Source organism: Triturus cristatus, chromosome 3_1 (genome assembly GCF_964204655.1).
Source record: "Triturus cristatus chromosome 3_1, aTriCri1.1, whole genome shotgun sequence".
Taxonomy (NCBI): domain Eukaryota; kingdom Metazoa; phylum Chordata; class Amphibia; order Caudata; family Salamandridae; genus Triturus; species Triturus cristatus.
Window position 1 is genome coordinate 827,513,756 of NC_140583.1, and position 12,597 is coordinate 827,526,352.

General features: G+C 40.8%; 1 protein-coding gene across 5 annotated transcripts in view; it reads left to right on the plus strand.

Annotated features, from left to right (window-relative positions):
* Positions 1 to 12,597, plus strand: part of CCDC141 (coiled-coil domain containing 141) — a 635,983-nt gene that overhangs the window by 474,638 nt on the left and 148,748 nt on the right. For 4 of the 5 annotated variants that reach the window (XM_085645202.1, XM_085645205.1, XM_085645206.1 and 1 more), the window contains exons 12-13: positions 2,167 to 2,343; positions 4,776 to 4,955. In XM_085645202.1, the coding sequence (XP_085501328.1) occupies positions 2,167 to 2,343; positions 4,776 to 4,955 (357 nt within the window). The remainder of the gene's footprint in view (positions 1 to 2,166; positions 2,344 to 4,775; positions 4,956 to 12,597) is intronic. The other variant, XM_085645203.1, reaches the window with a different exon arrangement.

Sequence of the window (12,597 nt, forward strand, 5' to 3'; positions counted from 1 at the left end):
GTTAGGGGGAGGTCAAAGGTGACACAGACAGGTCCCAGAATAGGAGGGGGAGGGTTCCTGTGCCCCTTCTGAGAAACAAGGGAAGTTCTTCTGGGCGATGGCCCAAGGTGCCCCATTTCCAACCCCAGTGCTTTGATTGTTCTCAGTTAGGACAAAAGCAGGGGGACCATCCTACAAAACTAGATTGTGGTGGAGGCTCTATGGAGGTGGCCAATTTGGTCTAAGGGGGAAGTAGTCCTCAGGTGCAGAGGACAGAACATAGGTCGGAAGCCTTACTTCTATCGGATAACAGTAAATGGGATCCCTGTCACTGCTGTCAGAGATACCACTGCGAGCCAGACCATGGTGGTGGAAAAACTGGGTTCCCCAGATTATTACTCTAGACAGGTATGCAGGGTATCTGAGGTTGATGTGTAAGACTTTTTCTGACCTATGAATCTAGTGTCCCTGGAATGGGTTTGGAAAGTGACTCAGAGGAAGGTCATAGTTATTCCCCAGATGCCCATTGACTGCATTCTGGGAAATGAGTTACTACCGGTGTTAACAGAACTGGGAGCAGCAGCCACTGAGGGTTCCCAGAAAGCTCAGGTTTCTGGGGGTAATACTCTGAAAGAGAGAGTACAGAGGCCTAGTTGGAGAGGCAGGAGGTGGCCACAATCCACAGTGGGAGCAGCAGTGGATCAAGGGTTGTCAGCTTTGACAGAAGAGCATCCCAAAACTGACCCTGTTTAGGCCACTTCTGACCTGGAGGCAGTGGCGGCCGCTAATGTCTCGGGATACCAACCCTGGAATGGTGAGCATGGGAGTAGAAGTAGGGTGCCTAACACTCTGGCTGGTCCGCCCGATCTGAGAGACAACAGAGATCAGAGAACCCTTAGGAGCAAGTAGGGCACTCCTTTCCAACTTGAAGGATAGAAGCGAGGACCAGTTCAGTACTGCCATTAAGAGCTCATGTTCTGTCAATGTTTCTGTCAACTTTCTAACCGTTTTTCGAGGCCATCCTCCAGATTGGATGATGGTCCAATAGTTATAGGGTACGTTTTGCATCAGAGCTAATAACTACTGAACTGGACTGGGATGAAGGAAGACATTGGATCCTCATTTTGAAACATCAAGAGGGCTTCACTTCCTTCACAATCTGTCCTTTGGCCCTTGGGTTTGCTTCCTTTATTGTGTGGTTTTAAATTTTGACTACATGCTGTGTATTTATGTTTTTTTTTTAGAAAAGATGGTGTGATGTGTTTCAATCGCTCCACCTCAAGTGGCTACATATAGGGAATGTGTATGTTAATTGCATTTTTTGCCATATACCATATAAAGTAATGAACAATTTAAACATTTTGTTTTTCACTCTCCTTTCTGAATTGTGTAACGTAAGATGTTAAGTAAGTGTTTAAATCATTAATAGATTTATTTAATATACAAGGGACATTTCTGTTGCAATTGATATTTGGTGGTTCCCTCAGCCCCTTGTGATGATATTATTCAGAATACACCCCATTTGTGTTGTATACAATTTGGGAGTTCTAACCATCTGTACTTTCTGCCAGTGTCCTGGGTCACATGACTGTAAATGGCTCTGCTGTTGAGGTTTGTGTACTAGTTCCAGAAAGTGAAATAAAGTAGGCTTAGGTGTAGACAGGATGGGCCATTCTGGCAGGATGACAGGGGGAAGGGGCTATACCCAGCCCCACTTACACTTGAAAGAGCTTTGCCTCCTGGTCACACAAAGGCACCTAAAACCAGGCCTGCCCTGTATTTTGTCTCCCCCAGTTTGGAGCCATGACAGGGGAAGGGAAAGTACTTTCCAGAACCTGATGTGGGGGGTTAGGACAGGAAGTTCCTACACAAAGGCTGTCACCAGATATAAATATTGGACCTCCAGAGTAACTCATCAGAACACTCTGGGACCTGTGGAAGTTACAGACGAAAGACTGCAGTGCTGCATTGCATAAAAAAACTAGCAAATTTGAGTCTATGATTCTTTCAACATGCAAGGAGTTTGTTCATCTGCTTTGCACTTGATGTGTATGAGAAAGGTTCATATTTTTTCAAAGATAAAAAAACAGGTTCACATAGACCCAAGCATTAACTTGAGTACTCTAGCATCTGTATGACATAGAGGCTTCTAGTTTAAGTTTGTTCTGCCATTCATGTTTTGTTTAGCTTGATGAACAAATCCAGAATCTGAAACAGTTGTACAGCTCAGAACCTGTGGAAGAAGACAATGACACAACTGTGAAGACGATGTTGGAGACAGCGGATTCGCAGTGGCAGACAGTACTCAAGAACATTATCACTCTTCAAGACAAAGGCCACGACTGTCTGAATTGTGTGACAATGGTGAGACCAGCGTATTCTTTAACTTTTTTCGTAAGAAGTAAATACCAAAATGAGTATGGTACTTGCCATGGAATGTTATTTATCATACCATGAAGTCCAATTAGCTATTTTTACATTTGTTTCTTTAGTTGTAGAATGTGTTCTATCAAATGGCCTCAGTGGCTTTACATTGCTAAGAAAACAAACACACATTGGGAAATCCACTAGGTTTGGCTTGCATTTTGAGTTCTGAATAAAATATTTAGAAAAAGAAGTCTGCGCAGTGAAAAGAACAAAACGAAAATGGATTGCTTTCTGTATAGGATGCATCTATGCCAAAAATAATTTAATATGTGATGATTCCATTTACTTCTGCAGTAAAAAAAACTTTCCTCGTGTAGTGCAATGCAGGCACTGTGTAAGAGGAGGACTGATACGCCAAATAGCCAACAACTTGAATTGAAAGGGTAAAACATCTGTATGTAGTCCTCTCCAGGTGTATGCTAAAGCAGTGGTCTTCAAACTTCTTAATGCTGTGCCCCCCATGTAAAAACAAAACGAAATCCTCGGGCCATGCCCCTCACTTATGCTGCTAAATTGGCAATGTTTAAATATGTCTAAACATATATAAACATTGCAGTTCAGCTGTGTTACCCCTATTTACACATAATCCCAGTCATGATGTAAAGGACAAACGTTATTAGTGACGGCCCATTACAAAGTGGCTTACTGCCGCTCATGTTTTTAACACTCAAAATAAAGCATCATGCTTCACTTTCTGTGCTAAAGGGTGGAAACAATAGGCCTCGCAGACAGCTGTGCTGTCAAGCCAGATCTAAAATCCCACCACAAACCTGTATGTCTTTTTAAAACTACACATTTGTGTGAAGTTTTTTCTATGAAATATTTTGTGGTCTTGAAAGGCAGGAAAAAATGTTCCAGTTGCTGGGCCACAGTAAAAACACAGAAAAAATAAATCAGTGTGAGAGGGGGAGCAGGACTAGGGCAACATTGGGAAGAGGTAGCAGTGGGGAAGTAAAAGAGAGTGAGCCCATAGGGAGGAGGGGATGGTAAACAGGAGAAAAGAGAATTGAAACACATGCACTCCAATATACTGCAAGAGAAAAACTCTCCTTAGGTATGCAGTGGAAGGATACAACTCATCAAGTCAGAAAAAGGCAAGACCGAAACGCTCCTGGGTTGCGCCAACACAAGAATAGAAAGGATAGCCATCGAATCAGGAGCAAGGAAGTGAGATAGTTAATAAAGCCCTTCATTCATGAGCAAGGGGCTGACACCCCCTTATGTACATTGAAAACAATTGATCAGACGGCTAAAGTTGTCTTTAGCTGGGACCTAAAAGGATATAATTGAATTTATTTACTCCAATGCTCGTAGGTGATAGTATGTGGAACATTGCCCCTGCCCCCTTGGCCCTCTCCTCTCCATGGATTCAAAACAGCCCTGGTCCTTGAAAGTAGTACCCGAGGCACTGCACTCCAACCATGCCTTCCCCCAGAGCTTGCCACGGGAGAGCCAACAACTTTCACCTGGCATACCCTTATATTGCCCTGACTCCTGCGGAACTCTGTCACCCCAACCCCTTGTCCCCACTGTCCATCCCACTGACAGTTTCTGCCTTCTGATTAGGTAGAAAATGTTCGCATATTCATCCCCAGAATAGAGGAAAAAGACAGGGAAGGACCCATTATTTCTGTGTCAGAGTAGTCATTCCCCATTCCAGGGACAAAACTTAGAATGACTGAAATTTGGTGCAGGGATTCCAGCCAGAATCGGAGAGTCCGGCCCCCTGGTATCTCCGCGCCAAGTTCTGTAAAACCCACCATGAGAACCTCAGTTGGGAGGTGCAAAGGCTTCCACTGCTGCAAACTGGCCACCACATTGAATCAAAAGAGCACTAGTTTTATCCTGACAGAGTCACAGGGAGGAACTCATAGAAACTCCTAGGATTCTCTAGCCAGGTAACTAGAAGCCAGGTGAATCAGGAAGCAGACCTCTTCTCATCTTCCCTAAATTCCTTTGGCACAATGGATCACAAGTAATGGACATGTCCTTTGTTTCAAAATCCATTGTGGAAAAAGAACTGCTTATTGCAGAGCTCTATGGAGGACCCCATATAAGGGAAGGGCCATTTGCTTTGAGATAACCGGTGGCCATGTTTGAGCAGCTCATCCATTGCAGAGTTTTTCTATTGGTTGGTATTTATAGCCCTGCTTTTTCTTTAAACAAATTAGCACTACATGTGCCAGAATGTAATGAGAAAGTTGGGCGTGGATGACAGATGGGCGTGTAAACGTGCATCTAATTTAAATGGCTGTCCTATTTGTTTCATGTGCGCGCAGTTTTGTTCACTGTAATCATTTTTTGCAATTTCTATTCAACATTTTGAAATAAATTCATATGCCTTTTTCGTGCAAATTATTTTTTTAAAGCAGGTCAACAACAAGCCAGTCTTGAAGGAGGCGCAGGTGCAATTAATTAAGCAGACCACTGACAAGGTCCAAAAAGATAAAGTCGAGCTGACAAACCTTTGGACATCATGGCAACGTCATATCAACCAAATGAAATCTGTAAAACACCAATGGAGGAAACTCAAAGACCATCTGAAACAAGTAAGTGATCTGTGAGTGATGAAGGAATATAGTTTATGTATATGAAACTCATAAGTCCGATTCAAGTTGTGGCTGTAACAGCACGAGTTTATATGATTCTGAACCTTAAGTTTCATGCCACAAACTCTTCTTTTTAGGTCTCGCCTGACCCAGTGCATGCACTGGTCTGGTGAGACTTATTGAGAGGGCTCCAAAAAGTGCTACCAGGCCAGCCTAGAGCTACAGTGCATGTGCGTGGGCGCGCGTTCTGCGCTTGACCGCGATTACTTTCACTTTGATGTTTGATCGCGATCACTTTCGCGGCCGCTTGGCATAGCCAATAGGTCTCGCTTTTGGGACCTTATAAGTATTTAGTTATGCAACTGTTGCATGGCTAAACACTTATAAGGTCCCAAAGGCGAGACCTATTGGCTTTGCCAATGCTTGTTATTTCAGTCATGGTTTGCCTGTGGTCAGTGATCCTCAATCACATTATATGTTAGAAAGTCACCAAATGACTACATATCACCAGGGCTGCTATACTCCAGTCCTGTATTTTTTCTTTTACAAATCATTGTCTTCAGGAGTTATAGTCACAATGAATCAGTTGAAGTGTACCAGGTCTACAACTCCCCAAAAACAGTAGTGTATTGTGGGAAAGTGGATTATTATTGAAGTGGATGGTAGTCTTCTTCAAGTAAAAATGGCATTATTCCTTACTGGGTCCAGTTTGGTCCCAATAATTAAACCTGAGCTCAAATCTTGGTAGCTGTAGCCAAAAGTAGACCAGATTAACTTTGGAGAAATGTGTAAAGCATTTATCAGTACCAAAACAGTTGAAAAGTAGAAAACACAACACATTACAAATCCCTCTACCATTTATAAAAATAGCATAAAATGTAATAAGCCAAGTGACACCAAATCAACAAAAACCAAATGTGGGAACCTGGAGATAGTTTTAAAAAAATGTTTGAGATTTTATTTGCCAAACAAGGCCAAGTGCCAACCCCGGGTATCTTGTTGCAGTAGATCGGGTCAAAGTCAAAAGTTAAGGTTGACCGAGATGGAGTGAGGATCGGATACAGGGACCAGGTTCGGTTCTGCAGAAACTTTTGCCTTTTGATTTAGTCTCTGGAATGGATGTTGAAAATCCTCAGAGATGCAAAACAGCATTCTGTGGTAGATATGGGTGTCATGAGGCTGGATAGCTAAAAGTAGCATTTTCAAAATAGTAATTTAAAATCCAACTTGAGCATTGATTGGATTTTAAAATCCTATGAATTTGAGCCAGTGAGTCACACTTCTCAGTATTCCGAAACTGAAATTATGCATTATTAGGTATTATGATGTAACCTAGTGTTTTTCTATGGGAAAACCAGCTTTACTACAGTGAAAAACGACTTTGGAGATTTTTCACTGCAAGGCTATGTAAAACATGACTTATAAATATTAAAAGTAATGTGTAAACTTGTGAAAAAAAGCGATTTTAATAAATGGAAATATTAGTTTTAAAACTGGCATGTTAGGCTTCTGCAGCAGGCCTAGAGTCATGTTTTACATGGTATCTTTAGTGGTGGCACAATAAGTGCTGCAGTCCACTAGAGACATTTATCGTATATGCCCTGGGTACACAAGGTACCATATGCTAGGGGCTTACAGGTAAGTTAAATATGCTCATCAGGGATTAGTCAAATGTTTTAGGGGTCAGAGCACATGCACTGGGCACAGGACTGCAGCACCCCAGTGTTCAGTGTCCATACACCAGCAATAATATCTAGCAAAAGTGGGGGGCTGAGGAGTGATGATGCAAAAAGGGCATTAGGAGATTTCATTACAGTTGTTAAACAGAGATCCCAGTACTAAATGACAGTGTCTTTGGTGACATTGAGTCATATCATTCACTTATTATATCACAAAGAGTGACTCTTAGCCTTTTATTAAGCATGGATTTGCAAAGTTGTACTCACATTCTGCAAGAAAAATAGCATGAACATGAAAGTAACCAGACATTCTATTTTGAAGTGTGAACAAAACATACTCCCAAGGCCTGTGCCAATATCTACTTAGGAGGCCCCTGACCTACATTAAAACTGTCCCTAATTCAGTTTGTCTGCTGACCCCTTACCACCCCAATGCTGTAATTATGCAGGTGTCACAGATAGGAAGGATCTGCCATTGAGTTCACCGCTGCAAATGTGTGTGCACGTATCAAAATTAACTTTCCAGGTCATTTTGTCCGGTTTCTCACTTATGTACAATGCATGGTGCTAATGCTGTTTTTTTTGTATAATGTATTGTTCACCAGGACCATGGTTTCTTGGTGCTGTTGGGACTCATGAATGACAGACCCCTGTCTGGTTATTGTGCAATTTACTAATAGAGGGTGCTCAATAGGGCAGAGTTTGTTATGGTGCCTTCTGCCTTACCATACATGCTTGATTAGTTGTTCTGTCTGAAGTGGATAGCCTGAATAGCAGACCCACCCAAGGGAGGTGTGTAGCAGGATCTTCCTTCCTGCAAACCCTTGATTTGTTAAGCTATGGATTGTGTGGTCTACCTGCCTAATTCATATAATAGTGACCGGTAAGTCTGAGGCTGTATGTGTTATACTATCTTGTCATGATCTTTACATGCCTTTCTCTGTGGGCCCTCATCATGTAATGTTTCTGTCCCTGAGTGTGTGTGTGTGTGTGTGTGTGTGTACAGTCCAACCTTTATCTGTGTATGCAAACCTGTGCTTGCCAGCTTGTCTTCTTTTTCGTGTTTCCCTACCCTTGGCTCTTAGATTCCCTTCCTCTGTATTTTGTGTCCTCTGCCTGCCATCATGTGGGCATGTCCTGGCACATGTGTTCACTTGTTACATTTTAAGCAGGAAGATAAAATAAGGCAGCAGGCAGACAGATGGGAGGGAGAAGAATGGAAGGAAGAGAGGATGGCACATAGAAGATGAGATAGAGTGAGAAGGCTAGCAAGGAGAAAGGGAAGTGGGAGTAGAGCACCAGACCAAAAGATGTCTCACACGTGCCGCTCTATAAACCCACACTCTTCCAACAATGCACTGCAGACAGAGTGGTATACTACCCATCCTCTGAAAGAGTTTCCTCAGGTTCATGTAGCAGTATATAAATGCAAGTAAAATACAATACAATAATTGACATTACACCATAGTTGGGACAAAGTGAAGGACATGTGCTTGTGTTTGTGTTATCTTTTCAGACTACTGAATGATTGTAAGCTAAATCTACTAACGCATATCCAAAGTTTCCTCTACACATATAATACCAAATTGTTTTTCCGTTTCTACATAGGAGTATCATGCAGAAAATGTGTACATCATTCATGATATATTCTGAATTTGGTCTTAAATGTCATAGGTGTATGAGTGTGTATAATTTCACCTATATAATGATTCAGGGAAGACGTAATTTCTTTTGTGAAATGTAATTAATAAAACATTTACAGAAGCAACTGAAAATCCTCTCCATCTTATCTACATCACATTACATTTCTGCTAAAGTATTGATTATTTTAAATATTGTCTTAGCTTTTAAAATGATATCATAATTTCAACAATTTCAGTTTTCCTAGATTAATCTAACAGATTGTTTGGTTCACCTGGGTATGCCTATACATACCAGTGTGCAGTGCAGTTTAAAAACGCAATAGGTCTTTGTGTTGACTTAGCTCTTCTCCAGATTCCACTCTCAAGGATGGGTTCTGCAATATGCTAATAAACTTTAGATCTTCAGAATTACTAACAGGACAGTCCCTAAAATATACTACAATTGAATAGTTCTTTTTGACATAACTAGTATGTGTTTGACTTCAAAAATCATGCACTCTACCTCATGTGCAGTGCAAAACATAAAATGTATACATAGTATTGCAGTTAATGATGACAGTAGTCCAAAATGTTGTCATTTGTTTATTTACTATTAAATTGCTGGGGTGGAATTTATTATGCTGTGTTTGCATACTGAACATTCAATAATGTGAAGTGTCTATTGGGTTTGTTGGGTGGCTATTTCTCCGATAGTTTCAGTGCTTTCCCAATTTGCCTACTACATATTTAGTTATCTTTGTTTCTTTATATTTAGAGCTTTGCATGTATCAAAATCAGATGCACTGGTTGCAGAGGTTTAGAACCAGTTGCTATCAGTGCGTTTAAAAAGCAGATTGCTTAAGTTAAATATGTAAATACATTTCTTTGGAAACAATATAGAGGAGAGGAGAGGTGGTCAGGGATGTGCCATAGAGTCCATAGTGGACTAATAGGTTCTTGTTTTATTTAACAGCCTAGACACCTACCTTTGTAAATCAGACTGGTTGCAGTCACAAGGACCAATCAGTTAAAGGGGATTCAGTAGTCAATTTTAGGAACATTACCTTCCAGAGAAGTAAAAGAACAGATAGTTTTGGATTAGTGCATTGAGAGTTTTGTAAGATTGAGTGTTTCTCCAGCTATTTAGCCACAGAAAAGAATGAATTACAGCAACACATCATGTGAGAGTGATTTGTTACGTATAAATTCATGTGCCTGTGTAGGTTTAGACATGTGCCAAAAACCTCTTTCAGTTTGAAGATTCACATTCAAAACTACCCATACAAAATTAGAAAGGACAAGGACAGGTTATGATTTTGCAACACTTTGTATTAGAAAAGTATCAAGTACCAACAATAAGATTTCAGATGAAGGACAGAGAGTCTAAATGAGATGGGATTGTGACCCTCATCTGAGATTCACAATGGTGAGGTCCTTTGGATACAAGAAAAATTGGATTATGTTTACAGAGGGCCTCAATGATAATAAGGAACAACCTGACTGTGTAAGACTTATACACCATTGATCAAGAATGCCCTTTTTTCTGCTTATCTAATCAGCCTCCTGTTTGTCTGCACTCAGCTGACACTGCAGGTACATGTTCGGTGTAATTGCATCCATACGATCATGACTGACAAAATGTTATATAAGAAATAGTGCTTATTGCGTTCAAAAAGATCTTATATTTTCCTTCTTATCTACACCATGAAGGCACTGGCATGGTGTATCTAGTCGACACACGCCAAAAGTCCTAGAAGCATTGTAGTCCAGTGTTTAACTCAGTCATGCTATATGAAAAGATGAAGAAAAAGCCACAGATTTAGTAAACACTTCATAAGCCCACATTATAAGTGTGCAAAATCTTTGATATGGTTGTAAATCTTGTTTTCTACCTATCACGGAATTAGAAGGAATGCAGAGATATGGAATTTCCCCCTGTTCTTCCCACCGGCCAGACAATTCACAAGGTAAAGGCTGGTGTCTCCCTGTCAGAAAGGGCTGAAAATGGCCAATTGGTAACGGAATCAGATGTGGCATTCTTGATCCCTACGGTAATTCCTCATTTCTCAAGGGAACTTCTGTGGCCGACTATGAATGCCACTGTATTCCTGACTTTACATACACCTGCAATAGCGGTAATTTTGGTTGTGGGCCTAATGCTCGGTATTCCTGTCCTTCACGTGAAGAGGGCCAAAGTTGGAAGCATATGCTTTGAACAATCCAGGAGGAAAGGCACACAGATTAATCATATATGTTTCAGTTGTCACTCACTAATAGCCAGTATTATGATTGAAGTAATTTACGAATATGCAGTTGATTTCATGTGCTTGAAAGAACTATGATGGCTGATCTTACATTTAGGATTCATTTCACCAGCAGGATAATAGCAATTCATTCTTATTGATATTAAAGACTCATTCTTTATTTCTCTTTCTCTTACTTTTGCTTGTACATATATGGTAGTAACCTTCCAGTTCTCTTAATGTTGTTTTTCCACTAACACTACTGATCAAAACAGTGCTTGAAGTCTGTATAGACCAAATCCAGCACACAATGCTTTAGCGTAGTTAATAGCAGTTTCAAGGTAGTGAACGTTAGACACTAATCTGTGTGGTCCATCAGAAGGTAGTTTGTGGAATAAATAAAGCAAGGATAGTCACTGCCTCTAACTTTTATGTAAATTCTGTTCTCAATACAGTACAGCAGAAAAGTTCATTATATATGGGAGAAAGTACCTCCTACTGTACATTATATAGATATTGCAAGTCACCGAGGAGTTCTGTGACACACAGGGGAATGAGGCCAAAGGCTGAGTTCCATTATAAGGTCATGGAACTCAGAGTTTACTTGCAATAACCTCATAATGTACTTCAGGGGGTACGTTATTCCTTATAATACATAGTCATGCAATCATCCTTCGAACAGACCACTTAAATCTTTGGTATGTTTGTCTTTCATGTGAAAAAGATAGGGTGTCTGCAGACATGAAAGATAAAACTAGCTTCTGATGTATACTTCTAACTGCAGATTCCTCAACTTTAGAGAATGCCCAGGCACAAGACTGGGTCTGGTAGATTCTGACAGCAATGCTCCTGCTTGCCTTTAGATGGCTTAGTGTGGCTCCGCAATTAATTTGTTCCACCCCAGAAATAACGGAGCAGAACTGATATAGGTGTCACCCCTGTGAGCTGATAGCAGTTCATTTATTCCCACACTTTCAGATGCATTGCAGAGTCGGACACCACTCTTCTTTTTTTGTCATTGTTTGACACCGTTTTTGCTAATATTGTTTCTTAAAAATATTAAAGCCAGTGTGCAAGGGAACTATTTGCCCCTCCGAAGACTGCAGGTTTTAAACAATGCTGGCCCTTTCACCAACAAATGTCTGTGACAGACCACTACTGTCATACGGTTCGTACGAATCAAGTAGGACTGTGTATCCAGACAACATAACCATCAGAACTGAGTCCACACATATCATCAGAGGATGTTGGCCCAATTCTTAGCTAGCTAACAGTGCGCCATCTGAACCCCTGACCTTCCAGGGTACCAGATGGTATTTGCAACTTCTGAACATGACCACTCTAATTCCCCAAGACATTCTTGGAAACAGATATACCCTTCCATTGTTACTCAGGCATGCCAAAGGAATGATACAAACAAGAATGATACAAATTGGCTTTTCAAACATTTCATGAAACAATTGTATTCTTGTGAAAAAAGCATGAGCTGCAATTATTAGTAGGATGAGACAAAGCATTGTTACCAGCATTACAAAAATGGTGAACATTTTGAAAAGTCCAACCATTATAATGTAACAGTGTGATTATGATTATATTTATGCTTATACTCCTACCTAATACTACCTCTTCTATCAAGAGCATAGTGGAAGTACCCACTGCCAGATATTTTGCTTCTCTGCCAAATTTGGCTCAGAGCTGGTATTAATACGAAAGCACTGTTCCAGTTGCACGATTGTTTGTCTTGCAACTCAGAGCTGTATCCAACCGGACTACCGAATGAAGGGCATTTCTTTCAGAATTCCATAGCCTTGAACAGTGTGTATGAACGACATGATAAAATGCTTACTAAGAAATATGCTGCAAGCAGAATAATTTGTAAGTATATTATAATGTAAGTGCAAGGAATGTAAGTGGAGGTCTTGAATCTACAACCTCCCTCTTTGGAGGTTGAAACTAAAGTCCTTACAGAGGTTGTGCAACCTGGGCATTCTTCCTCTGAGCACTTGTTGCCCTTTAATGTAGCCCTGAATGCGACAATGATAGGTACACGGGCAAAGACTTGTTCATGCCCACTGGTGAATAGGTAAGTTGCCAAATG